At 50.3% G+C, this 27,809-nt stretch overlaps 1 protein-coding gene across 1 annotated transcript in view; it reads left to right on the top strand.

Annotated features, from left to right (window-relative positions):
- LOC309410737 (uncharacterized protein) overlaps nt 1-27,341 on the top strand; it is a gene marked incomplete at its 5' end in the record, with an annotated part of 38,240 nt that extends 10,899 nt beyond the window's left edge. Inside the window, 27 exon segments of the mRNA XM_082007183.1 lie at nt 412-548; nt 743-799; nt 1,526-1,608; nt 2,011-2,176; nt 2,908-3,014; nt 4,304-4,531; nt 5,124-5,220; nt 5,709-5,807; nt 6,114-6,275; nt 6,603-6,781; nt 7,220-7,402; nt 8,348-8,492; nt 8,775-8,921; nt 9,128-9,358; nt 11,252-11,445; nt 13,731-13,858; nt 14,064-14,233; nt 15,079-15,234; nt 15,690-15,991; nt 17,251-17,410; nt 18,186-18,503; nt 18,935-19,060; nt 19,317-19,437; nt 21,182-21,336; nt 23,115-25,649; nt 26,423-26,578; nt 27,001-27,341. Coding sequence (XP_081863309.1) covers nt 412-548; nt 743-799; nt 1,526-1,608; nt 2,011-2,176; nt 2,908-3,014; nt 4,304-4,531; nt 5,124-5,220; nt 5,709-5,807; nt 6,114-6,275; nt 6,603-6,781; nt 7,220-7,402; nt 8,348-8,492; nt 8,775-8,921; nt 9,128-9,358; nt 11,252-11,445; nt 13,731-13,858; nt 14,064-14,233; nt 15,079-15,234; nt 15,690-15,991; nt 17,251-17,410; nt 18,186-18,503; nt 18,935-19,060; nt 19,317-19,437; nt 21,182-21,336; nt 23,115-25,649; nt 26,423-26,578; nt 27,001-27,222 — 6,764 coding nt within the window. The 3' untranslated portion in view covers nt 27,223-27,341.
- Between the last annotated feature and the right edge of the window lie 468 nt (nt 27,342-27,809).

Genomic DNA, 27,809 nt, shown 5'->3' with positions numbered 1-27,809 from the left:
AAGCTGCCGCTGCTCCGCGGGCTGCCCTGGCCGAGGGAGCTTCCCCGTGCCGCCGCGGTGCCAGCCCCCCCGCCCCAGGGTGCCCACACGCCCCATCGCCGCCCCGGTGCCAGGGGCTGCATCCCGCCGCTCCTGCTCTCGCGGACGCTCCCCGGAGCGCGTGCTGCCCGCAGCGCTCTGCGCGGCCGTTAACGGTCTCCGCGCAGAACGCGCCGGAGCAAACCGCTGCCTGGGCGGCCTCTCCCCCGCGGCAGCCCCGCAGCCCGGCGCGGCATCGTCAGCGAGGAGCGAGAAGGGAAGCGCTGCCACAGAGCGGCCCCGAGCGAGCCTAGCGCTCCCGGCCCCCGGCCCGGCTCCCGGTCGCGCCCGGCGGGCAGGGTGAGCCGCTCCACCCGGCCCGGCAGGCGCCAGCCCGCGGCCCGGAGCCGCCTGAGCTGGCGAGCGGCGCCATGGCGGCGCGGAGCCAGGCCTCCCTGCGGCGCCGGCTGCAGAGCTCGCAGGAGGCGCGGCAGCGCCAAGCGGTGCTGGTGCGGCTGCTACAGGCGAAGGTGAGGAACGCGGGCGCCTGCCCGGCCCGTGTCGAGAGCTGCCCCGGGCCGCCACGGCTCCCTGTTGCCCGTGTGGGCAGCGCCGGGCAGGGCCCGGTGCTGGGGCTGTCGGGACCGGGAGAAAAGCCGGGGCAGGAGTAGCCGAGCCCCTCACAGGCTGCAGCCGCACATGGCCATTGCGTGTGCCCATCCAGGTCCTGCAGTACCGGGCTCGGTGTCGAGAGCTGGAGCGGCGAGCGGGAGCAGCAGGGGTGAGTGTGCAGGTTGCGGACGAGAGGTCGCCTGCGTAGCATTCGTTGACGCAGACAGCACAAAGCTCCCCGAAGCCGGGGCAGAGGAAAACGAGGTTCTGCCACCTGAGGCTGGAAGGAAGCCCTGTACGGTTGCCCGTTGGTGGTTTGTCCGGTTGCCGCTCATAGAGCAGCCGGTAGGCGCAGAAATGCCCATCCAGAAAAGCCTGTCAGGAAGGCTTTTAGCTGCGTGCAAGAGGGCTTTGCTGCTGGAGCAGCGTTTGTCCTAGGTCTCGGGAGAGGGCTGTGCTGCCTGGTACGCTACATGGCTGTCTCTGAAAAAGAGCCGCTTGAAACATGGCATGTTGGAAGGCGGGAATGCTGGCGTTCCACATGCAGAGCCGGCTCTGCGCTTTTCTTTCTGCTTCATGGCTAAAGTGAACCCAGGGAACGAAGGGCAGGAGAGTGGGAGAGCGTTCCCGGGCTTCGGGTCGAAGTGAGCGCTCGCGGTCATGAGCTGAGGATGCCTCGCTGTGAGAGTGCAACAGGGGGAGACTGAGGAGAGCTGCTGCCATTAGCTAGTAACGCCCCTCCCCTCCCTTCCTGTCCATAGTCACAACACCGTTACGCCGGGAAGGAGCCCCGAGCTCCTGAGATGATAGCCAACAAAGGGAGGGGAAAGCGATGGGTGCTGACAGGAGCGAAGGGAACAGGAGAATTTGACTAAACATGTCCTTTCTCCTTCAGGGCTCCCTTGCAGGCAGGTGGGAAGCCGCCGAAGAGCACCCCCTGAAGAAAGCACTGCTTCAGTGGGAAGAGGAGCAGCAAAGGTACCAGGAAGGAGCGTTCCCTCATACTTGATACACTGGATGCTCGTGGAAGTGAGGGGAAACCTGTCAGTGCTACCTGGTCACCCCAGGGGAAGCGGCTGGGCAAGCTGCTTTGAAAGGAGAAGGGTCCACAGTCTGTTTTCCGTGGGGCAGTCCTAGGGGTGTGTGCTGAACAGCTCTGTTTTGGGTGGGGGGCTATTCCGGGCGACATCCAAAGGACCCTTTCCAGCCTAAGCAAATGAGCTTGCCCTCACAGAGAGCTCTCAGTTAATGCTAGAAAGCACTTCTACTGCCTCTCGGTTTGACAACAAAGTCTGTGTGGAGGGAGCTGGGAAATGACGGGGATGCTGCTTGTGGATAGCAGTTGTTCAGAGGCCTCATTGCTGTTTCTCCCTTTCAAAGGTGTAAGAAGCTGGCCAAAGTGAACACTGTCCTGCGGGAGCACCTCGATAAAGCAAATGAGGTTAATTCAGCCCTCAGAGAAAATGTTGGAAAACTGACGGCGGATTGGATGAGGGCCCAGCAGGAGCTGGAATTGAGGGAAAGTGAACGGCGCGCTGAACGTGAGGTAAGGAGCGGCTACGGGAGCGTCACGGGCGATGCCAGGGTGGAATGCGAGTGCATTTTATTTGTGGCCTAGAGGACTTGCTGTGGGAAGGTTGTGGCTTTGTTGAGGCTGTGTTGGTGTTGACGAGCAGAAGCCAGGGGTGTGAGATGGAGGAGTGTCAGCAAATTGTGGTGATGGAAGATGCCCACCTGCTGTGAGCGTACTGCTCGGTCTTGGAGGCAAATGCTTGCTGTTGCTGGGCACTGCAGGGCAGTCACAGAGGACCGCTCGTCTTTTTAATAGTCCTGAGGTGTCTGTCTAGAGCAGTGGAGACCAGAGAGGACTGTGTGCTTTGAGGTTCAGAGGAGCCAGCAGAAGAACAAGGCAGGCCTCCCTTACCTCCCGTAACAGCCTGTTGGCAGGAAATCTGACGCGGGTCTCGGAGGGGCTTGTTTTTGTCTTCCTCCACCACGACCGCTGGACACCTCGGCAAGGCGAGAGGAGGAATCGTGATCAGTTTGCTTTGCTGCCGTCCACTCCTGCAGGAGGAGCGTGGACGTTCCCTTCTTGGCAGTCAGGTGGCAGGTCTGCTGAGGATGCTTCTGTGGTGGCTCCTGAGCCCTTGATGCCCCTGTTGCAGTGGTTGCTAAAGGAGACCTGGGGATGGTGGCTGTAGTCTCTCCTGTGTAGAGAGACTTGTGCAGTGGCAGCGAAGGCTGACTTGGCATTTCTTTTTGTCTTTGCACGTTCAGCTTTATGACAGCTACTTAAGGGGTGAACATAACCGTCTCCTCGGCCTGTGGTGCCAGGTGGTAACCTTCCGCCGTCATTTCCTGGCAATGAAGACTGCCACTGACCGGTGAGTAGAAGCTAAGGCTAGAGCTCTTGCAGAAGAGCTGTAGCTTCCCTTCACACCTGTTTTTTGAGCCTCGATGTTAACTTTAGTTGTGGCTAAAGCTCAGATTTCTCCTAAAGCATTAAGCGTGCTTTAGGCTATTTTCAGAAGCATTTTGTTCGATGCTGGTTTTCAGGTAACGCTGAGGGGCTCGGGCTATAGGCAATGCAGGGGCCTTATTCAGGTGACTTGACTATGGTGATGTTTGGGCATATTCACAGAGACACAGGCGTGTGTGGACACATTGGAAGAGACTCACCAGCGCTATGCATGCCGCATGTAGAGCAGTCCCTTCTATAGAATGATGAAAATCTGCCTTAAATATCACTGAGTTTCTTTTCCCACTGCGCCCGATGGAGAGATCATTCATGGATATATTTTTTTTTTTTCTTCTCAATTCCAGCTTACATTTATTCTGGTCGCTTTGTATGTGCTTAGTCCTGTACCAGCATTGCTGAGAGAAAGAATATCTTCTCTACCCTGTTTCTGCATTTATCCAATTAATTTTGCTTAGTCCAATACCTCTTTTTGTGATTGTTTTCTTGTATTTGGGCTCTCTGAAGTTCCTTTCTCACAGTTGCCTTCTACACAAACAAATGTAGCGTAGCCGTAATAGTACCTTCTTCTGGTGTCAGCATGCAGTTTATTTCCAACTCTGGGTTATTGTCAGCCATTTACCTTCTTTGGCGATAAGCCATCCTTAGTGTGTGGAGTGTGCCTGACTTACTATTCAATTCTTGTGATATTTGTGCTTTTTTTGCTACAACATTTTAAGCTTATTCTTACAGCACCTTGCTGGAATGTTTATTATGTAGATATTGTTGTGAGCCTCTTAGCAGTCCAAGGGTTGATAATAATAGCCCGCTTAAGGCTGATCCCCTAGGTAGGTATAGAAGCTGGGGACCTTGGTAAAATGCCTTACATCTGTTGATGATAACTAGAGGATATTAATAAGAGAGAGCAGGAGCAACAGTTAATAAGAGTAATGAGAGGCTCATGAAGACTTCTGGCTGTGCCCTCCATTTCTTCCTCTCTCTGAGGAGAAAACAGGCTCATTTCTCAACCGTCCCTAGACTTGTTGCTCACCTGTCAAGATGTGTCCTGGTCCCAAAGTATCAGATGAATGATTCGTCCGCAACGAAGATGTCATCTTTCCTGCCAGCTTTTACTGTTGCACAATTATGTGCTTCAGAGGTGAGTCGGCTGCTAAAGATGGTGGCGTGAACATGAGCTCTTTCTTTATTCTTCTTCAGAGATTTGTCTGAGCTGAAGGCAGAGCAAATGAGGGTTTCTGGATCTATACTTGTAAACTGCTCCCATCTAAAATCCGTCGTACAGCTCCGGCAGCCCATCACGCTGGGTAGAGCTGTCCTCAAGGATCGGGCAGAGCAGCAAGCGGGACAGGAGATAAACCAGGAGACTCAGGAAGTGATGAGCTTACAAGTCAAGGGGGACCTGGAGAAGAAGGAGCTTCAAGACAGGTGAAGGTGTTTTAAATGTGGCTGTTGCCAGCGTGATCTTTTGTGGCTGCTGCTTGGATTCCTAGCTGGGCTGTGCTCACGTTTAAAACACAGCCATTCTGCACAGCCTTGTTTCTGTCCCTCGTCAAAGTACTGCCTTCCGCAGAAAGGACAGAAAAAACGGTCTGAGTGACAGCAGCTCTTCTGAGTAAGCCCGGACTGGAAAAGAGATTGCGTCTTTCAGTGCTTTTGCCGTTAAGTGGTTCTTGGTGAGCGGTTGAGACCAGTATAAAGAGAGCTCTGTCTCTCGTACAGCCCTTTTGCTAGCCAGGGCTGTGCTAAAGGGAGTTGGGAGGCATTTGCCCAGGGCCATCATAAGCAGTGTAGCACCTGTGTACTGACAAGTCCTTGCAAGGCTGAGTGCAGAAGGCCTCTTTGGGGCAAGAAGTGCTGTTTTGCAACATTGAGCATATGAACCTGTAGAGATGAATGCTGCCCTTGCTGTATTTTCTGGGTTGAACTTTCTCTGCTATGCTTCTGGGAGCTGCTGAGCTCTTTAACAGGCGATGGTGTGCAATGCTTCTGGAATGGCACGTGGACCTTCTGTTCTCAGGGTGGTGGAGCTCTCAGCCTTGCTTGTACAGTCTCAGAAACAGAATGAGGAGAAGGAGACGACCATGAGGACACTTCACGACACCGTGGAGATTCTAGTATGTTTTCCCTTTATCTGGGAGGTGGCGCAGCGTTTGCTCTCCAGGCTCAGCACAAAGAGGTGTAGCTTCCTCAAGAGAAAGAATGGCAAAGGTGCTAACTGTCTGGGAACGTCAGGCACATGGCCCAATATTCCTCGTGCGTTGGGCCCATGTGGAGTCAGTCCAGGTGCAGGCAGTGGCAGGGGGGCTGGAGACAGTTCAGGTGTCTTCCTCAGGGGGGTTGCAGCAGTGCTATTGTGCCTGTGGCTTTCAGTCTCTAGGGATGAGAGTTCCTTGGAATGGATAGCTTGACAGCAGTCTGTAGAAACTAGCTGTTGGTCTTTCTCCTCTTAGTTTTTGCAAAGAAGAAATTGAATAGACGTGGGAGGGAATATACTGGAGTCACTAGGGCTGAGGCTTATCGGCATGGCAGTGCTACTGAGGATGGGAATGCTACAGAGGGGAGCAGCTCTCCCCTGCCCACCCTTGCCTTATTCTGTTCCCAGGAAGGAAGTCGATTAGAGAAAGAATATGAAGCTTCATTGACTAGAAGTGTCAAAGAAGAGAATCTTTCCCTCCAGAAGCTGATAAAAGATATAATGGAGGTGAGTACAGAGTTCAGAGAATCATAGAACCATGGAATAGTCTGGGTTGGAAGGGGCCTTTAAAGATCACCTAGTCCAACCCCCCGGCAGTGAGCAGGGGCATCTTTAACTGGATCAGGTTGCTCAGGAGTTGGGACCACAATCGCGGAGCACTTGTGGCCACAGGGACAAAACTGCTTTGTTGACTGAAGAAATGAGAGAATTGAGTTTTGAATGACTCTAGGGTGAAGTGGGGGGAAAAGGAGAAATAGATAAAGGAAGCCCAATAGAATGAGCAAAGAGTAACGGCTTGATGCGGGCTTTCAGGTGGTGTTAGATGACAGTGACAGTACGGTCAGCATTACCTGCCCTGAGAGTTCCCAGCATGCAGAGCCTAGCAACATCCTCTCTTGTCTGAGCTCCCTTGATGCAGAGCGTGCCTTTGTATTGGTTCAGGAAGCACTGGCAAGGAGGCGAGGAGCAACACAGGTGAGAATTTCTGCTTGTCTTCCCTGCTGGCTCAGCTGCTAATGCCATGCTTAGCTTGACAGCTTTCCATTTACTTTGCCAGTTGAGCCAGTTCCTTTCTAGCCTGCCCACTCTTGCTATTGAGTATTGCTACCTTGAGTATTACCTTGGCAGTCTCGCCAGCTCTGTGTTCTACTTCTTTTCTCTCCTTGATCTCCACCCCCTCGTGACAGCTTTTGCCTTCAGGCGAGCTGTCTCTCTGCTTGCTGCTTCCACTCCAGCTACCTGGAGCCATCTTCCCTGCTCCTTATGGCTTTTTTGTGCTCTTTCCCTGCCCATTCCTTGCAGGCCCTAAGAGAAGAGCTTTCTGCCAGGCAGGACTCTCTCAATTTCCTGCAGCAGCAGCACAGACAGCAGGAAGAGAAGTGCAGGAAGCTGCAGCAAAGGCTTGAGCAACTGGAGGAGGAATGCAAGGCGTCCAGCAGCCACCGGCAGCACCTCCAGGCTCTGGTAGAAGCCCTCCAAAGGTGAGTGTTTCCTCCTCCTCCTGCGCTCTAGAGGCAATCTGCTTCCAGTGCTGGGAGTCCGGAGGATTTATGGGCAAAGAACTCGCCTGCCCTGCCACGCTTGGCACTTTGTCATCCTCCTGTCACTGCTTTTCATGCTCTACTGTGCATCGTAAGGCTGTCTTGGAGATTCCGAGCGTTGTTGGACTACAAGAGGCCTCCCTCTCGACATGCTGCTTCTCTGAATTGTGTTCTTTGGGTGCCCTTCCTAGCCACTGCTGCTCACTGAATGAAGGCAAAAGCCTGCCTTCCTTTCTCCTTCCCTCCTCGGTTACCTGGCAAGGGGGAGAGCAAGTTCTTCCTTACCGTGCTCCCCACAACTCCATCCTGGCGTGATGAAAATGGGACCTGTGACTCTTCAGGCCTCTGTGTTCTTCTAAGTGAGCCTTGTCTCTGCAGTGACTGTGCAAACCTTGAGCAAACCAGGGAAGAGCTACAGCAACAGCTTGAAGTAACGGAGCAAGAAGCCTCGCGTCTGCGTCAAAGTAACTCTGAACTGCAGTTGAAGGGAGATTCAGCCCAGAGGGAAAAGGTGGAGCAGCAACAGGCGATGGAGAGAGCACGTTGTGACCAGGAGCTCCTGTGAGCGTTAAAGCTTTCTCTGGGCAGGGGTGGGCATTGCTGGACTTGAGGAGGCCCACCGTAAAAGAATGAATTTTGCGTGCTCCTCATTTGTAGCACAGAAGGGTGATGGGACTGCGTGGGCAGGTCTGGCTACCTACTGACACACAGCATAGCTGCCTCCTTGTACTTTCTTTATGACCCTTTAAAAAAAGTCATTCCAAACCTGGCCAGAGTAGTTGCTGACAGGCATAAGCTGAAACAAGAGAGGCTCAGACTGGATTCAAGGAGAACAAAAAATTTGAACCATGAAGGCGATCATGCAGCAGAACAGGTTGCTCAGGGAGGCCATCCAGATGCCATCCCTTGAAATTTGGGAGACCCGAGTGGAGAGAGCCTTGAGCAACCTGGGCTGATCCCATAGCTGACCCCAGGTGCTTTGAATTGAAGATTGGGCTAGAGGCCTCCTGGGGTCCCTGCCAGCCTGAACCATCCTGTGATCCTATGATTATTGGACTGGAAATTCATACACATCTCCTCCCCAAACAGATTGCAGGCTCTTCCTTCATCTCACTGCTGAAGGCAAGAGCAATTGTGGGAATATGAATCTGGACTTAGAAAGTCTGTCTTGCCCAAAGACGAACTTTGGAAAGTCTCGTAGCCAATGTGTGGAAAAGGAGAGAGAGAACTAACAGGCAGGAAGCGGTTGAGAGTACCTGAACCTTTTGGAAACGTTCTGTGATTTCTGGAAGCTTGTTTTACTTTCTCAGTGACAAGTGTTTCACCTACATCAATGACAAAGAGTGAGGCAGCTCTAGTCAGGGAATTCCAGTATTTGTTAGGTGCAAATAGGAAGCTGTTGGAAGTCATTCAAACTGCCATATCTGGGACACAGGATGTGCTCTTGGTTTTGGAAATGAGCATATTTTTACATTAACCACTTGTTTGCCTTTCCCCTTCTCCTAGACTGAAGGACTTAGCTGCACTTGAAGGCAAACATTCATTATTACAGAGTGAGCTGGCAGTCGCGAGAGAGGCACTGGAGGAATCGCACCTTCAGAGGGATCTGCTGAAGCAAGAGAAACACGAGCTTACGGTGGCACTGGAGAAGGTATGGTCACCATCTTGCTAGGCAGCGCTTGTGGGAGAGGGAGTTGTGATAACAAGACCACCGCAGATGCTGCTTCTGGCAGTAGAGAACAGGGACAACGTTGTTCTCCATCTTGGAAAACGGTGATCAGAGCACCCAGGCTCTTTGGGGTAGTTAGTCCCCACGTGCTTATTGGGAGCGCTGAACTGGGAGTATGTCAGAAACGCACGGGGGTGTGGGCTTGCTGCTTGAAGTCGGGGATTTTCCTGCTTTTATTGTCATGTTGTTCTTTTGTCTCTTCAGGCTGAGCAGTTGGTAGCAGAGTTGACCGGGGCTCACAGTGAGCTGAGTGCTGAAAATGCTGATCTGCATGTTGCAACAGCAACCATGAGCAGCATCAATGAAGCTCTCGCACTGGATAAAGTGCAGCTGAACAAACTTGTGCTGCAGGTGAGCAGCGCTGCCAAAGAGCTTGTGAGGTGTTTGTCTCCAGCTGCTGCTGCTTCTGAGACTTCTTGCCTTCCGACCGTACGGCTGACTGAATATGGACATGTTGTTCCTCTTCCTGTGCATGCCAAAGCTTCTTCATAGTAAACTCTGTATTTTATTTATACATAAAACTGTATTTTGTTTCCTCTCTGCTTCTGTGATTGTAGCTGGAGCAAGAGAATGAAGTTCTGTCAGGTAGAGTGGCCGACATGGCGAGAGCAAAGATGTCTGACCAGGAGAAGCTGAGCCTGTGTAAAAGAGCAAATGACGAGCTCTGCGCAGAGAAAGCCCACCTGGAGCAGCTGCTGCAGGAAGCAGAGGAGCAACAGGAGAGGCTGCAGGCAGAGCTGAGGTGGCTGGCAGAGGAGAAGGAAGAAACCCAAGAGAAACTCAGTCAGGTGAGACCAAAAACCTGGTGCTTCTGGGTGGGCATTGGGCTGCTTGGCTCAGTGAAGCTGCATCCGTTGGATTCTGCAGTGGTTTTGTCCAGGAGACACATGGCAGTGCTGGAGGTCATGCTTTTACTGTCATGTTTACTTCTTCTTGGAAACGTCTTGATGGCTTGCAGAGCTTTTGGTAAGCTGCAAAGAGACGATTGCATTGTCCATGAATCTGAGTGGGGCTACTACTCTCACATGTGGCCAAAGCAGCAAACTGTGTAGCTCTGAGTCCTTTTTCTGAGGTGAAAAGCAGGGCTGCATGTTCCTATTTATGTTTTTCATTGAGAAGTCTGCAACTTTCAAAACTCCATTTGTCTGAGCCTAGAGAGCGGGACAAAGCTGCAAGTCAGTGCCTGCTGTCATGTATTGCTAAGAGCGGCAGTGACATCCTGAAATTGTTGAAATGGTATTGTAAGACATACATGCAACTTTGTGGCTGGAAAGCTGCCTAGGGGAAAAGGACCTGGGGGTGCTGGTCGACAGCCAGCTGCGTATCGTCTGGCAGCGTGCCCAGGTGGCCAAGAAGGCCAACAGCATCCTGGCTTGTGTCAGAAACAGGTCCTGCCCAGCAGGACTAGGGCAGGCAGTGATCGTGCCCCTGTGCTTGGCAGTGGTGAGGCCCCACCTCAACTACTGTGTTCAGTTTTATGCCCCTTGCTCCAAGAAAGACACTGAGGTGCTGGAGCGTGTCCAGAGAAGGGCAACGAAGCTGGTGAGGGGTCTGGAGCACAAGTCTGATGAGGAGCAGCTGAGGGAACTGGGGATGTTTAGCCTGGAGAAGAGGAGGCTGAGGGGAGACCTTATCACTCTCTACAAGTACCTGAACGGGGGTTGTAGCGAGGTGGGTGTCAGTCTTGGCCATTATTAGGTGTGCGGTGGGACTCGATGATCTTAAAGGTCTTTCCCAACCGAAATGATTCTGTGATTCTATGGATTGTTAGAGTCTCTTTAGGCGTTGAGGAAGAAGAGGAGAAAGAGGTGATCACACAAGACTCTTCAGTCAGGACTAACTGATTTTGGTAGCCTGGAAGAAGAGCTTGGGAGAATCATGTCCCTGGAGGAGACTAGGGAGTTTGTCATCACGGAAATGTCAGTGTCACAATGTATGATCTTGGGTATTATGGGATAGCTTTGAGAGAATTGTTTGTTTCTGACGGTCTGTTCTCTGTTAGATAGCCTTAGTTTTGGAGTATGTGGTATGTTTGGCAAATACCCAGCAGCGGTGTTAGACTGAAGAAAAAAGCCCAAAAATTGTGGTTAATCTTCAAGCTGGAATACCAGCAAGGTATATTAGACAACTTGTTTGTGTAAGACAAGTAAACAGTGTTCTTGACATGAGCTACTGTGCCAACAGAGTCTACCATCTCTTTGGCCACATCAGCCAGACTTTAGACACCAAAGTAGGTGACACTTTGAGTATTTTCTTTTTCTAGAAGGTGAAACCATGTGTATTTTCACTTTCTCCCATGAGCAAAGATGCTTTTGCTCAAACCTTCCTGAAAATTTCCAGCACTACAATAGATCCTGGTAGAATGTCAGTTTGCAAGGTGGCAGTTCTGGAAAATGCAGAATTTGTGCATGAAAACACGTAGTGTGGGATACGTACGTTTGTCGTGAAGGAGCTGTGTGGTCCCCGGCACGCCAGTAGGGCCTTACGCATCTCTTCCAAGTTAACGGTGCCAGTGCCTTTTGGCAGCCCAGGGTATGAGCGTGGTATACAGCAGATGCTGTTAAGCTTTCAGCCCACAGTACAGGAGCTCTTTCTGCGGTAGCTGGTTCACCAGTGGCACTGGCTGGCTCTGCACAGAACTCCAGAGAAAGGGCTCTAACTGTATTTTGTCCCGCTTTCAGGTTTACCATCAGCAAGAGTTGGCAAGCAGTGGTCTGGAGCAGTTGCGCCAGGAGTCCTGTCGCCAAGGGCACGCGCTGGCCGAGGCATCCAAAGAGAAGGAATTGCTGGTGCATGAGAAGGCCGCCCGAGAGGTGCGACTGGCAGCCATGGAGCGGGACAACCAAGGCCTTTCAGAGCAGTTGGCGGAAACCAGGTAAAGGCAGGGAGGAGAGCCTAGGCAGGACGTTATTTAATGTCTGTAATTATAAAGGTAATCATTACACGAGGATTTATTGCATCTTGCGTGCTTTTCAGATGTTTTCACCTTCCATGCACAGAAAATGGAAGACTCTCGAGCCAAAAGAAAAAAGCGTCTACCATGATTTGAGTGTTATTTTCTGACAGCTAAAGCTCCCCTGAGCCTTGGGCTCATGTTTCTGCCCCCTTGCACTTCACACAGGTGTGAAGTCCAAAGCAAGCCAACTTGGCTCTGCGTTGAGTAGCAATTAAACCATGCAGACATTTACTGAAACCTGAAGTTTCTCTCTAGTTTTGGTTTCTTGTTCTGTGCCTTTGAACATAGATCTTCCCTTAATAAGTAGTTTGGCATGGGATCTTCAGAATTCAAGGCTGTTGCGTACGGACATTGTGAGGAGGACACTGCCATTTAGGGTGAAGCTAGAGGCTGAAAATCTTGAGGGCCTTCTGTTTCTAAGCTAACTCCTGTCAAGTATGGTGCAGGACCTAGAGCTGGTTACAGCAGCAGCAGAGAAACCTCTTTTGAATTCTCACCAGTCTTTGGGGATTGTTGGCCATCACTGATGCCTGGGTCCTGGGCTCCTTACCACCTGCTGTTCAGAGACAGACGTTGTGGAGAAGTTATACAGGGAAGGAACAAGCTTCTGTGCTTCTGCTGTATCGGGTTTCTGAGATCACATGTGACAAGTTCTGCTTTTCCCTTCCACAAAGAAAAAGAGAAAAAGACTTGAGATGTTTGTCCTCCTCTTAGGTGTTTTTTAGAAGACTCCTGAACTTGCAGATCTGTACATTTGGTATTTGAGATTGATTGTCGTACTTCTTGACTTCTACACTTTACCACTCCAGAGTATGTTGTTAGCAAGGCTGATAAACGCCATTTTGACTCAGTGTGTTTCTTGAGAGCTGCTGCTTCTTTGGAGCTCCAGCTTCTCTTATTTGATCCAACTGAATTATGTTTGGTCAATTATTGGGCTGTTATTAAATTGTTCAGCTCCTTTTTTTTTTTTTTCCGCCAAAGAGATAAATGCTATTTTTAAAAAGAGATCAGTTAGTTATGAAGAACCTTTGGCAATAGATAATGAAAAATCAGCAACTGTTCTTGCCAGATGCTGTTCTCAACAGCCTTTTGTTGTCACAGTTTTGGAGTCCCATCTTTTCTGTTTTAGAGCCTGAGTTCTATTTATCCATGAAATGGGGCACATTTACTCTGGACTGCCCGAGATCGGCGTAATCAGAAATCTGTGCTTGTTCTCCTTCTTGGAGATCGATCCTCCGTTGTCCATCAAAGCAGTGAAATCCTCCCGTTGAGGGTTTTACTGTTGTACCACTCGGGTGCCCCGTTGCCCTGAAGGACGTTACCCTGATGGCATCCCTGTACTAGTGAGGCGGTGCTGTGTATTGGAGGACGCTGGCACGCAGGGCGCTGTGTGAGGTCAGGGAGGTAACTGCAGCTCCTGGTTCCAGAATCCTGTGTATCTATGCACCAGCTGGTTGAAGTCTCTGGAGTAACAGTTTGCCTCTGCAGTACTACAGCTTCCTGTCTAAGGAGTGACAAGTCATTTGGGCTACTGCCTACTTAGTTAGCAACGTGGAAATAAAGGTAGCAAGTTTTTCTCTTGACCTTCCCAGCGTTTAAACGGAAGGATACCTGTCTCTCCTTTCAGATCGTTCTTGTTCAGATAAAATCTAGTTCTGATTTCTTACAAATGCTGCTACCAGCATGAGATTTTACTATATCACCTGATGTATTTCTTTGGCCCCTTTTAAATATAGGGAGTCTGGAAAACTACCTACCTATACCTATGCTATGAACAGCACTAAAAAGTCACGAGTCAGGGTAATACTCTTCTGTTTTCTGTGCTGCTGCAGAGCAACCTGGAAGTGCTGATGAGATTAAGGGCTGCGAGCAGAGGCTGGGCCTTTGCTTGCCGGCACAGACGTTGTGGGCACAGCTACCCGCGTGTCCTAGATCGGACAACAGCAATTTAAGATTTGTCTACTGAGATCAAACTCGGCTGGGCTTTTTTGCGTTACGCTAGGTCGTAAGGAAAGCCCGGGCATTCCCTCGGAGGGGCCTGCATTGCTCTTGCAACGGTAGAAATGTGATGTCTGTATACAAGTTTCCATGCAAGCCATTTTCCATCCTCAGGTGTAGGGACCTTGAACGACTTCCTACTGGAATAAGTCTGCGTGGATGTCAGGAGCAAGAAGCTCCTTTCTCTCCGTATTCACAACTTGCAGGTCTGTGAAGGAGACCCTGGTATCCAGCCTGTTTGAGGCTCAGCAGCACTTATTTCAGCTGGAGATCAGCAGGAGTCAGCTTGAAATCCAACTTCACGCAGTCAAGCAAGCCAAGGAGGTGATACAAGGTGAGAGCCTCATGTGCCTTGTTTCTGGTGGTGCCCTGCCCTAGGGAAGGTGGTATAAAAATGGCTCTGTGTCCGCAGTGCTTCTGAGGAGTGAAGGAGCTGGAGGCAGATCCCTCCTAGACCGAAATTCAAATGGCGTAAGGTCAGTAAAGTCAGAAGCGCTGCTTGTGTAGACTCTGAATCTTGCTGTTTGCCGTGTTTGCAGGGGAAGTGCAGTGCCTTCGATATGAGCTGGAAGCAGAGCGATCTCTCATGAAGCAGGAACGGGAAAACATGGCGCAGCAGCTCTTGCGGACAGAACAGCAGTGTGACAGTACCCTCCAGCTTCGGGAGGCTGATCATGAAGTGGAAATAAACAAGCTCCTGCAAGACCTGGTAGGAAACAATATGCTTCTGAATTCTTGACGCAAGCCTTGTGGGCTGGCTTCAGGAGAAGAACAGCCTGAGCATGTGAAAGGGCAGCAATCATCTGTCACAGGCCACACGTTGCTAGGCCAGGCAGCAGAGCCAATGGCTCGCACTTGAAGGCCCGTGAAGACCCACGGGGCTATGGTGGGAGAGTATATGCAGCCACAGGTTCTGTGTGGGCGTAAGACGAGTTCAACAGAAGATTGGGTGGTCTCCACCCAAAGCGTGGCAGCTTACGGAACAGGCCCCTGGTTCCTGGTACTTCAGTTCGTGGCCTGTGTTGTGACTAGGGCATCAGGGTACTGGTCTCTTTCTCACCCTGCAGTCCACCTGCACCTTGTCATTGATGAAAAGGCAGGTGAGCTTTGAAAATAGAGACTCTGAGAATAGAGAGAAATCATGAGAAGAGAGGTGCTAGGAAACAGGCAGCCATCAAAGAGGGGAAGGAGACATCCCCTTTTCTTTGTGGTTGGACTCAATGGTCTTAAAGGTGTTTTCCAACCTAAATGATTCTATGGTTCTTCTCTGTGCTGAGCCTCCCTTTAAGTTCCTTGATGGGACATGATTTATGGATGGCAGAGAGCCACTGCTGTGCACTGTTGAGGTGGGGGTTTGTGGGAGGGATGAAGCTTTGCTTTTTTTTTGCGGAGCTTGTCTGGGAGTTCATCTTGAAGCCTTTTCCTCCACTCCTCAGGCAAGCAGAAGCAGAGCGGGGCAGAAAAGCAGAAAGAAGTGGCTGAGTGAATGTGATTCTGAGACAGGAAGAGGAGAGAGGTGACCCTGATGGCACGTCCCAGTAACTTGCTCTCCATTTGTGTTTACAGAACATCACAGAAAAGCTGCAAGCAGAGCTGGACAAAACTCGGAGAGAGATCAAGGCAGTGGAGAAGAGGCACAATGAGGAAATCCAAACCACCAAAGAGGAAATTAATACTGTTCTGCAGGAGAGGGATGCTCTACGAAACCAGGTGACTGGAACAGCAATAGATGACTCCAGTCATCAAACAGGTGGTCTCTCCCCTTCTTGCCTTTCCATTGCAGAGCAGCAGGCTGATGGGGTAGTCCCTCCGACTGCCACCTGACTGTGGTCTCCATCTCAGCTGGTCTGAAGGAGACTTACTGGTCAGCTGAATTGCAGCTGCTGCCCTGGACACATGGGTTAGTCCCTCTGCCTGTTTGCCAGCGATCATCAGAATGGATTTCTGCTGGCCAGTTACTGCTAGCCATGTTTCGTGAGGTGGTTTTTCAGATGAACGTGGTGACCCACGTGGATTTTTCAACAAGTCGGCTGTATCCACTGTGAATCTAGTACTGTCGTGACAGGGTGAAATTTAAAGTTGTTCTGTCCCTTTCCTCACAGTGTGTGATATGTCTGGCAGTGACAAGCTGTAGTCTTTGACTGCTTTGTTCTGTTTTGCTTGAGGTGGAAGAGTTGACGTCTCAGTTAGCAGCCTCCAAAGAGTCCCAGCAAGTGATTGGCCGCAAAGCTCAGCAAGATCTGAGTGAGGCACAGGAACTGTCAAGGCAGAAGGTGCTGGAGGTTGTGCACCTCCAGAAGATCCTGGAGGAGAAGAGGAGTCAATGGGAGGAGGCAGAACATCAGAATGAGGAGCTGCAAGCGTGTCTGCAGTCCTTGCAGGAGGAAAGGAGTCGATGGGAAGAAGCGGAGCACTGCAACAGAGAATTTCAGGCTTTGCTGAAGGTCCTTGAGAGTGAAAAAGCCAGGTAAACAAAAGCCAGTGAGAGTCTCCCTTCTGTTTGATGGCTTGATGCCATTTCCAGATCTTTGCATATACAAGCGGCTCTGGCAGCATTTCCTAAAAAGCAGACTTCTGAACTACCCATGCAGAGATGTTTCATTCTCTTGATGCTGTGTTTCATTTTCTTCTAATCCTTCAGTTACTGTTTTTCTGAAGATGGTGGCTTTTGGAGTAGTCCTTTCCTTCAAAGGCGGTGTTCTTTTGTTAGGTCGGCACATTAATACTGATAAACGAGACTTGCAGGGGGTTCAAACCTGAAATGCACCGAAGGAGGCAGGTGGAGCTGCAGTACAGTGAGCTGGATTGATCCATCAGCTCCTCCTCGGGTCCAGTAAACTTGAAGCATTTGGGATCTGTATCGGTCTTTCATCCCGATACCTCTGGTTGGGAGAAGCCATCTTAAAACCATGGTTTTGAACTAAGCCAGATTCCCCTCTGAGACACCCAAGAAAGAAGAATGTTTCTGATTGCCATCTGTTTCCTCGCTCCTCAGAAAATCCCCACAGGTGTCTGGAGAGGCTCGAGCAGGGTCCCTGCCAGCCTCAGCAGCTGCAGATAGGACTGACTGTCCAAGGAGTGCACGAAAGAAGAGAAAGGGTAGGCAGGCTACTTCCCCTGGAAAAGTCCTGCCAGTCTTCAGCACATGTCTTCCCTGAAGAAGAGAAATAAAAGGCAGTGCAGTCTTGCTTCCCCTGCGAGGGATCCTGCGTCTTCTAGACGGATCTGAGCATTTCCTCCAAGCCTCCATTACCACGGCTGGTGTCAGCCGTCATTTCTCTAGCTGAAAGTGATATGGGTGCTGGCAAAACTCCCCAAAGATCACCTTGCTGTCAGTTGCTGCTCTTCCTATCAAGACATACAAGCTAGGGGGAGAAAATGTCTCTGCATTATTGACAAAACGTCTCCCTTGGCATCTCATTAGTCAGAAGAAAAACTTTCCTCTTCCCTGATGTCTTCATTTCAGGACTTGGTTGTGTTTCTATTCACATTCCCATCTCCAGAAAGATCGGGTATGTAGGCAGTAATTCCCCTTTCTTCTGTGGAAGCAAGCGTAGTGGGCACATGCTTGGGTGTGGCTGCCAACCTGCCTTAGGACTGAAGCAGCAGCCCGGATGTTTAGACAAACCTCAGCAGACAAAGCACTTTTCCCCTTGGTGATGGAAGTCCTAAGAGTTTATTAAACGTTATGCCACGTAGTAATGAGTTGCATGCTTTGTCTGGCAGGCTGACCTTGTCTCTGGAAGAGAAGGAACTGAGCCTCAGAACCCTGGAAGAAAACAATCTTGCCCAGCAAAACGAGGTGTCTCAGCTTCTTTCTGCTGTTCACCAGGCCCAGAAGCTGCATTCAGACCACAGAAGGGAAATACAAGAGCTCAACAACCAGGTGAGCTAGGCACTAGCATCTTCTTCTCCAGGGACATAGAATCCCACCTTCAGCTTGTAGGCCCCAGCTTGTTTCCCCTCCCAACAACGTACACACCTGCTGTACTCTGCCCAGGGACTTTGCACATGGAGGTCAAGGCTGGATCTGCGATGTTCTGCCTGTGCTTTCCCCTATTCTCTCATGGTTCACGGCATTAAATCTCTGAGGAGAAACGGAAGGCTCCTTTGGAGCTTCTCAGTACCTCTGTTACAAACGTTGTCCCCAGATGGCGTTTCTGCCTTCGACGGGCACTGAGCAGTCTGGTGAAACAGAAGTGGTTATGGCAGTCTGTGGAAGTCACTTCCATCTCAGCCGGTTCCTCGGGCATTTTGGAGATGCCCCATGAAGGATGCTGATTGTCTCCCTTTCACTTCTACTCCTGAGCATCCCTGGCAGCCCCTCTCTCCGTGTGGGGATGCTTGATCTGCCACCTCACCTGCCAGCCACCCGCTCTCACACTCACCCCGCCCACAGAGCTTCGTTTCTGAGGTTGGAAAGCACGAAAGCCTGACAGTTTGATCGTTCCTTTGGGGATGGGGAAACCGCCTTCGGGCCCCTCAGCCTCCGGATACCTGTTTCTAGCTTATTTTGCTCAGTTTGAATCCTTGGCTTTGTGCTTTCTGTTTCCAGTGGTTGATTTGCTTGAGGTGATTTCTCCTTCATTGCTTCCTCTAGTTCCCGCTCCGCTGCCTCAGGAGCAGCGGTATCCCTGAGGCTCTGTGCGTCTGTGTTCTAGATACAGTCACTGCAGGCGGTAGTGCTGGAGAAGGAGGCTGACCTGGCAGCTCAAGAGAAGCAGCTGCTGCAGGATCTGGAGGAGTCCCGAGCCGGCGAACGTTGCCTGAGGGAGACTCTGCGCACGCTGGAGGCTGAGACGTCTGAACTGCGCTTGAGGCTTCGTAGCACAGAGAACAGAGCAGAGGCATTGGCCGCGGAGCGTCAGCAGGCTGACAGCGCCCGCTGTGAAGCGCGATCCCAGCTGGAGCAACTGCACTTGGTTCTCCACCACACGATCTGTGACAGCAGAGACTTGGTCGCTTGGAGCTCAGGCAAGTGTGGCAGACTGGCTGAGCAAGTCCATAGAGCACGTACAGGAGAGCAGATGGAGGGAGGGGTGGTTCGCTGTAATCCCGATGTGGTAGCCTCATCCTTTCCGCTTCGGCTGCCTCAAGCCTCGGGAAGTCTTGAAAGCCTGTCATCGCTGCAGAGAGGCAAGTCCATGTTTGTACATGGAGAAATGACCAGCATGAAAACGAAAGAGGGCCCAAGTCATGCCAAGTCAGAGGGCACGTGCCTTCTTCCTTGGGGCAGCGCTGGCTTTAGCGGTCATCCAAATAACGCTAGCCTGTGACACACGTCTTGCTGTAATGTGAGCTCTCGGACGACGTCAAAGGCACCGCCACCTTCTCCTGTGTAGAAAGGTGGCCTTGTTGGTTGGAGGCCCTTCAGTTAAAGCTTGAAACAGAATGGCTTCTTTCTTCAGAACAGGGACATGTGTGGGGCCAAACTGTTTCTCAGGCCAGGGACCCCCCTGCAGAGCTGACAGTGGACAGAGTGGCAGCAGCCCTACAAGACCTGCGTCAGCACCTGAAGCAGACTCAGCAAGATCTGGTAACGTATGTCTGGTGCAGCCAGAGATCCTGTCCCTCGGCGGGACAGAACCGACGAGCAGAGTGCCCAAGCCAGAATGGGGGTAAATTCTTGTAGGGCAGGTTGGCTTGCTGCCGTGGGGAGTAAGGAGAATGATGATAACAGCTACCATTACTGTCCAACACCCCCTCCTGCCTTGGCTACTTCTGCCTTAGCGTTTGCACCTCTTTGTCTCCTGCCAGCAGTGAGGTGATGCTTCTCTTCTCTCCTCTTCCAGAATGATGCGAGGAAGAAGATAGAGGACTTGGAGCTGGAGCTGAGCAAGAGGCAAGCTGAGAGGGACCATTTCAGCGCCCACAATCAAGAGCTGCAGAAACAGTTGGCTCAAAGCCAGGAAGGTACAGCTTCTCCTTTCCAACCCACTGACCCCGTCCTGTCTCACCAGCGGGGTTCTCTGATACCAGGCGGAGGGAAAGTGCAGTGCCCAGAGATGGGAAAAGGAGTAAAACAACAAGCAAGAGACTTCTCGGTAGAACTACTAGTGGAAGCTTTTGAGAGAGAAGGATCCAGTGGCTGGCAGTACATCTCGCTGTGCTACCGGTGACACATGTGCAGAGGTGGTGCCTTCGGGTCACGGGTCACTGCTAGGTAGGGGTAGCTTGATGCCTCACAGCATCCGTCTCCATATGCTCTGTAACAGCACCAACCTGCAAAAAGGCTTGTCTTTAGTGACTTCCTTTTCCTCTTACGTGGCAGATTCACCGAGCGTTAGTTCAGTGTTAAGTTCCTGCGTTATTGCATCCTTTCTTCCGCTGCTTTTCCTCGTTCCCCGGTGCCTCGTGCTTCTGCATCCTTCTTACCTGTTTTCTTGCTGATACTGATTTGGTGTCCGAGCTTAGAGCCATAGCAAACACAGGTTCTGACTTCCCTAGCCACTTCTTACTTACGCCTTTGCTAATGTGTTCACGTTGGGTTTATCTATAAACTGTTTTTCACATGTAGCTAGTCACCTCTTCCTCTAATCTGCAGGCCACCCCAGAGCCTCCAGGGCTATTGGCCTCTCTACATCATAGCTGGACAGGCATCCCTGCTCCTTCCTCTGTCATTGTTTTCCCACTCTCCCCATCAGAAAAGCTTTTTCATCTCATCGCCTTGTTTTCCGTGTCTCAGACTGCAGGAACAGGGAAGGGTGGGCATTGCTCATTGCCTCTGCCACAGGCTGTCGCCTGCTCATGTCCTGCCTTTACGTGCTCAGCATTTCTTCATGTTCCCGCTCTGAGATGGCACTGCTGGTCATTTTTCAGACTCTTTACAGGAGAGATTGTCTCAGGCCTTAGATCATCCCTTTTTCTGGAACAGCCGTAGTTTTACCACATGTGTTACATATGATAAGAGCTTCTGTACTTTAAATTCTGCCATTGGATGGATCCTGCTTGGCCCACGCCTCAGTTCTTTTCCTCTTTAGTTCCTGTCTATCAGTTTGGTCTATTGGCTTAGTTTTAGTTCCTGTCTATCTGTAGTCCTCCTTGCTTCAGGTCTCGGTCCTGGTGTGATGCTCAGTTGTTCTGGCCTTGCTGTTGTCCTAGTATCACTGGGATACTTCCTTTCTTCTTTTTTTCTGCCCATGCACAACGTACTGCCCAGCGTCCTTTTGGACAAGTAGCAAAGTGCATCTTCAAGCACAACACTGACATCTGTTCTTTTCTCTAACGTCTCTTAAGTCTTCCTGGTCAATTAGCTGTGTTATAGTCAGTCTTTGCTTTTGCTGCTGCTTCCTTTTCCTTTCGCGCACTAGATCTGGCTCTCACCTGCTGTCTGTGTCCTTGCTTCGTGGACGTTGGTTCAACCTGCTTCTGACACTGTGGGTGATGTGCTGCCATGCCCTTAGCCCCGGCCTTTCAACAAGCAGAAGAGCAAACACATTTTCATATTCTTCTGAACCTTGCCACATTCCATTCTTCTTTTTTTTCTCTGCCTGGAAGTTTCCTGTACTCATGTCTACTTTGAAAGCCTGTGTGGGCTTAGTCCTGGAAAACACAGACAGGCAGAGAAAAAATGATGTTTTCTCGATAGGGTGCAAATCAGGGTTTGGTTTTGCTTCGCTTTTCACCTTCTCCTTCTCCTTCCCCTTTGCTGCTGCAGAGACACAGATGGCAGAACGCAAGAAGAACTCTCTACAAGCTGCCTTGCAGGAAGAGGCCACTGCTCTAAAGGAGGAGGCTGTGACTCTGCATCAAGAGGTGGCATCTTTGGCAAGGAAACTGGAGAGCACCGAGAAGCAAAGGAAGGATGTCCTGGTGAGGCTGGCAGATGCCGTGAAGCGCCATTCCTTACACTTTTTTTTTTGCCTTCTGTTACTAATTCTGAGGAGCAACTTTTTCCGTTGGAGAGCTGATTTTGGGTGGTGGTGTACAGGTTCAGTCCAGATGTGAGAAGATACAGAATAGTTTCCCTCATTTTCCCCTTCCTTCCACTCCTCCTTCCTTGTTTCCCAGGCTTTTGCTTTCCTGCCAGGCCGTGTAGCTGCATTAGCAGGGTCATCGCCTTGGGTAAGAGAAGACAGTCCAGAAAGGAGAGATTGCTAGGATGACCAATGTCACAGACTATGTGGAGAGACCACAGACCACTACAAGAGCAGAAGAATACTGCTTAGACCAGTGGTGTTTTTTCTGGTTTAACATTTCCAGTTGCGTTCTTGTGAATAAGTAGGAAAAGATGCCATAGTCATAGAAAACTCAGTTATGATTTGGGGTGTTTATTTTCCTCAGTTCTGAAGATTTCTACGCTTGAAGCTTAAGTCAAGGTAATTTCCAAACTTGTTGCTTACCTTGCTTGCTTACTTACCTTGCATGGTTTGGCAATTATTGGTGTCCAAATCCATATGTAGATTTCTCAGTGTCTGGATCAGGAAAACAGGGGGAGAAGACAAAGCTGGATAATAACAGAAAGTTGTTCAACATTGCCCGTCTGAGCACAGACAGCGGGGAGAAAACAGAGGCATTTGGGAAATGAAAGTGCTGATCCAGCTAAATATGCATGTCTGCAAGGGGAAAACTAGTCCTGATTTCAGCCACAGAAACGCAGAGTGATAGACTGTGATCTGACCATTACTCTTTCAAGAGAGGACAGTGGGGTTCTAGAGGATGGTACCATGAAAATTCTGCACAGTAGAAGTCCAAAACCAAAAAAAAAGGTGAATGAGGTATTCTCTTTTCCCATCCTAATAGAGAGAACTGCATCATGCCACTGCCTAAATGATGCTTAGTCTGGACTTCAAATCCTGGCTGCAGTTCTGGCAGCTCCTGCCCAGAAGAACACACTAGAGCCAGAAGAGCTTCCGAGAGGGGCAAAAAGAAAGATGGGGCTGGCTGAAGAAGCTGGGCAAGACGCAACCTAAAGAGTGGTGCAGGAAAGGGCTCCACCGTCCTGAGAGGCAGGGAGAGAGGGGGCAGCGGTCGTTCACTCTCTTCTCCGGGAGATGAACAAGAGCCACCTGATGAAGGTAGTGAGAGCCTCTGCTGCAGGCAGAGGACAGGAGGTGGTGTACTTACAGCAGAGCAGACCTGTTGAACGCCTTGGCAAAGGGTGCTGCAAATACAGCAGGTCTGCATGGCCTCAGGAGGAGGCTGCGAAAGTTCTCACAAGCTGGAACAGTGCTGGGCTTGGGGAGGTATCATGTCAGTCTACCCCACCCTGAGGCTTTCTTCCCAGTGTATGCGCTTATAGGCAGGAGAGTAGCTCAGACATTTGAGCCAGTGCAGCTGTTCTTACATGACCAATATTTTCCCACTTCTCCATTTCACAATGACTCCAAAAATCAGCTGTGGACAGAGTTTGGTAAACACAGTGCACTTCCCAAATCTTCGTTGAGAGACAGCAGAACGTTTACATCGAGCAGGGAAACCAACTGAATAGCTGCTAATTTCTAGTAAAAGCTCAAACTTCAGTGCTTGACTGCCACTGGAGCTGGAGTTCAACTCTTGTAGGAAAAACAAACGTCTAGATATATTTTAGACCTATATATATTTTTCTGTATATATATATGAAAATAGATATTTTCCTCCCTGTTTTGCAGCATGAACGGGAGAGGCTTCAAGCAGTTGGAGAAAAACTGGTATGGAAGATAAAACTTCCTCAGGAATCAGTCACAGGCTCTGAAACCCAAGCAAATACAGCAAGAGATGATATGAATCACTCCCGGGAACATGAACTCCAAACTACATTGTCTATCTTAAAAATTGAAAATGAGGACCTGAGAATGCGGTGGGAGAAAATCCAGATGCTACAGAAAGACGCAGCAGAGGTGAAAGCTTTGCAGGATACTCTCACTCACATGACTGCCCTCCTGTCAGAGAGGGAGGGAGAATTGAAGTTATACCAGGAACAGATGAGAATGCTGGAAAAGCAGAAAGAAATGCATAAAACTGCTCTTGATCAGGTTATTAAGGACATAGCAGAGGAAAAAGAGAAGACAGAATCCCAGCAAGAACACATACAGGAGCTGGAGAAGCAGCATGAAAAACAAAGGACTGCTGTCAGCAAGATGAGCCAAGAGCTGGAGGAGAGAGACCGGAAGATCAGATCCCAGCAAGAAAAGATACAGGAGCTGGAGAAGCAGCTGGAATTGCAGAGGGCTGCTGTCAGCAAGATGAGCAAAGAGCTGGAGGGGAGAGACCAGGAGATCAGATCCCAGGAGGGGAAAATAATGATTCTAGAGCAACGCGGTACATCACAAGTGAGAAATCTGCTTGCGGATCTTGATCATATGAAAGGAAACTTGAAGGAGAAAAACTTAGAGCTTATGTCTCTGACTCAGCAGATGCAGGAACTGGAAAAGGAGAGAGAACAGGTAAAATCTCTGCACGCAAGCCTTGAACACCTGAAGGCACTTCTGAAGGACAGAGAGAGTGAGTGTGATTCTCAAAGGGATCAGTTAAGTCTCTTGCAGCGGTACAAGGAACAGCAAGAGGGACACCTGCAAGAGCTTCGTGGTAAAGTAGAGAAGATGACACTTTCTTTATCTGAAAAAGAGCGAGAGCTTGAGTCACAACAAAAGCAAATCCAGGAAGCTGAAGAAGTCATGGGAATGCAGTTAAGGACTGTCCGTGACCAACTGGAGCAGACCTCAGCAACCTTAAAAGAAAAGGACAGACTCCTAGACATGCACAAGCAGCAAACAAGGAGCTATGAGGAAAAAACAGAAGAACAGATTAATATCTTACACAGAGACTTAGAATACACTAAGGCAATACTGCAAGACAAGGATTTAATGATTGAGTCTCAGAGGGAAGTGATTGAGGCCTTCCAAAAACAAGAACAAGACTCTGAACAGCAGAAGGAAATTCTGCAGCATCTTCAAGTGGCACTACAGGAGCAAGGACAAGAAATCTTATGCCTTAGAAAGCAATGTGAGGCACGCAAGGAAAAGGAGGAAAAGCATGCAGCTGAGCAAAACACATCTCAAACACATCTTCAAGCACCAAAACTGACTCTGAAAGACAGCGAAAAAAAGATAGAGGTTCTGGAGGAGACTATCTCTAGGCTTCAACAGCAAAAGGAGGAGGCAGTGCTGCAGACTAAAACCATCCTGCACAAACTAGAACGTGCTGAATCGTTTCTAGAAGCTAGAGATCAAGAGATAGTGTCTTTGCAAGAGCATGTCCGGGCCCTTCAGGAGCAGAAGGAGTTGGAAGGCAAGCAGGCCAAGAGTCTAGAGCAGGATCTAGACAAAATGAGCCAAATAGTGAAGAAGAACCATTTGGAGTTCCTCAGGCAGACAGAGCAAATGAACATGTTGCAGCTTCATGAGGAAAGCGTGAAAGAAGCACTAGCATCCTGCCAGAAGCAAGTGAATCTGCTTGAGGAAGTGGTGAGGAAGAGAGATGAAGACAATGCAACTCTTCTGCAAAAACTGGAGCTCCAAGAAGAAGACCTGGAGGCCTTGCAGAATCTCCAGCTTAGGCGAACCAAGAAGAACGAAGAGCTTAGACAGCACGGAGAGCAAGAGAAGCTCCTGGAAGAAGGCTTGCCTGAGAGGGAAGGAGAGACCAAGGCTCAAGGTGAACTACAAGAGTTAGAAGAGGAAATAAGAGGTCTTCGGGAAGACCTCCAGCACATTCAGCAGACTCTGACAAAGAAGGATGAAGAGATCAAGTGCCAGAGAGAGAGAGTCAGGTATTTAGAGAAGACTCTGACAGGGAGAGAACGAGAGCTTAGGAGGCAGAGTGAACTCGTGAAAAAACTGGCATCAGCTTTGCGATGGAACGGTGAAGGGGAGACCCTACAGAAACAAATCCAGAAACTCCAGAAATGGGAGGAAGAGGAAGCCGAGAAGAGGAAAGTTCTCCAGGAGAGAGACCATCTCCTGAAAAGGCAGAAGGAGCTAAGCCGACAACTGGAAGATGAGAGGAGAGCAAAGGGGGAAGAATTGGAGCGTGTGGTTGCTATTTTGAAGCAGACTGAAAGCGGAGAAATCGAATGGAAAGAGAAGGCACAAGCACTGACTCTTGCCCTCACCAAGAGTGAAATGGCCAATGGGACTCTGAGGCAAGAAGTAGCCATCCTGCAGAGTATGGTTTCGGAGAGGGACAAGGACCGGTTTCACCTTCAGGTAGGCACTGTGATTGATCATCAGTCACCTAAAATGTCTAGAAGGGATTCTAAAGATGTTTCCCATAAAAACATGGGAATATATGTTTCCCATAAAGATATGACCTGCTTGGCCAAAGAAACTAGGATTGCAGCCAGCAGGCTTGCCTGTCTGTGTAGCTGCGGCCAGAGACCGTTCACATGCTCGAATGTGTTCTGTTGAGTCCAGAAGTACTCAAAGAACTACAGAGCTTGCTGTGAAAACTCAGTCAAGTCCAAAGGTTGGGGGTGGGTAATTCCCATCTCCTGTCTAGGCAAGTTTAGCCGGCGTGTCATGGTTAGGATTGGGCATGGAAAGGAAAGGGCACAGCGGACCAAACTAATGTGCTAAACTTGGTAGAATTTTATAGCGATGTCTGAACAGCAGCTACACTGCTGGTGCTTAGAGGATGCTTTCAGAGGTGCAGATTTCTGAGGTGCAGCTTTTCCACTGTATTAAATAGAATGGAATTTGTAGCGTTGCCTGATCAGGGTAAAAGCTTCACTGCACACTCAGGATGTCCGTGTGCCACAGTCCAAAAAGCACGAAGGCAAATTTGTGCGCATTTCTCCAAGTTGATGTGGAGGAGGGCCCCTAGGAAGAACGTGTGTTGTTTTGGCCTGTGGACCAGGAGGAGAAGAAGGGACTTGGCACTGTCCATTCCCGAGTCCGCTCACTCTCCCTGGCGTGTTGATCCTGGCCCTCCTAACCTTTATGTGGCACCAGCTCCCATAATCTCCTCTCTGGACACCCAGCAGGCTGTTGCAGAAGGGGAGCAGCTACCGTGGCTCTCGGAGAAGGGACTCCTGTTGCAGCGGCTGGAATGTCTGCAGCGAGCAGTTGCGAGGCTGGCACATGAGAAGACGGAGCTGCAGCAGTTCAATGCTGAGCTCAGGAGGACTCTTGAGCAGGTAAAATAGGCTTTCGCCGCCTCTGCAAAGCCTCGCGGTCCTCTGGAGCACAACACATTTCCACAGGCAGCGCTTTGGAGTCCTCTGCTTGTTTCCTTCCCTCTCCCACTTCCCCCTGTGGACACACACTTTTGTACTTTCCCTCTCTTCTGGCACCCCATTGCCCTCACAAATGCACATTCACTCCGGTACCACCCTTCTCGCCCACACACCCATTTGACTCTCGTGTGTGTCAGGAACTGTTTCCTCTTGCTCTTTCTCTTTGCACAGTCTACATCGAGCGCCTTCTGCCCGTAACGTTCTCTGGTGCAATGAACAGTCTCTGAGCAGACATCTCCTTGCCATGGCGTGATGTCCAGAGGTCCTTTTGCTCCTTGTTCGGTGGCAGGTTTCTGTGACCCTTTCTCCTCTGCAACGTGCAGGTGGAACGTGAACGGAGGAGACTGAAGAGAGTTTATGGTGGTCGGTCGCTGCCAGATGCCCGTGGATTTTCTCTCTCGGAGTCTGACCAGCACAAGATGCCTGCTTCTAGGGAGGTGAGGACAGAATCTGACTTGGTGGGAGGAGGCTGTGGCCACAAGGAGGAACAATGGCAACTCCCAGTGGCAGCAGCCCCCCAGTACAGACCTAATAACGGAAGTTGAATATATTCAACCGTGCCCCGACCAAACTGGAGACTAAAAAGAAACGCTTGCATTTTCTTCACAGGAGGAGTCTCCTGCTCGCTGCAGTCGATTATCTGAGCTACAGAACCAGGTGAGGAGTAGGAGAGCTCTCGCCAAAAACCACTGTGGCTGTCCTGATGGGCACAGCTTTGCATTGTGCTTCAGGCCGAGTTTTGTCTGGCTGTCAGGAAGGGGCCACCCCAGGCACTGTCAGTTAGACACATCTGTTGGCCCTGGCCAAACAACATCATTCACCTCGGTCTAGTCTCTGACTCGCCTCAAGGTCAGGCAGGGTTGGAGGAAAGTCAGAAAACTGGAACTTGCCTGAAAATAGAGAATATTCCATGGATGTTCCCCTTGAGTCTTACTCATCTTGTTGACTGCTTCCATTTTCCCTTGACTCCGTTAACAGTGGAGCTTGCATCGTATCAGATCTGCAGGGACCTGAGGGAGTGCCAGCACTTGTAGCCTTCAGGCAATTGTTGGTCTCATACTGCTGTGCCGTGCTAATCGTGTCTTGTGGTTTAGCCCCAGCCAGCAATTAAGCAGCACGCAGTTGATCGCTC

The sequence above is a fragment of the Phaethon aethereus genome (assembly GCF_964289735.1).
Source record: "Phaethon aethereus genome assembly, chromosome: 16".
NCBI lineage: Eukaryota > Metazoa > Chordata > Aves > Phaethontiformes > Phaethontidae > Phaethon > Phaethon aethereus.
The sequence above is the reverse complement of the archived record's forward strand: the minus strand, read 5'-3'. Positions and strand labels throughout refer to the sequence as shown.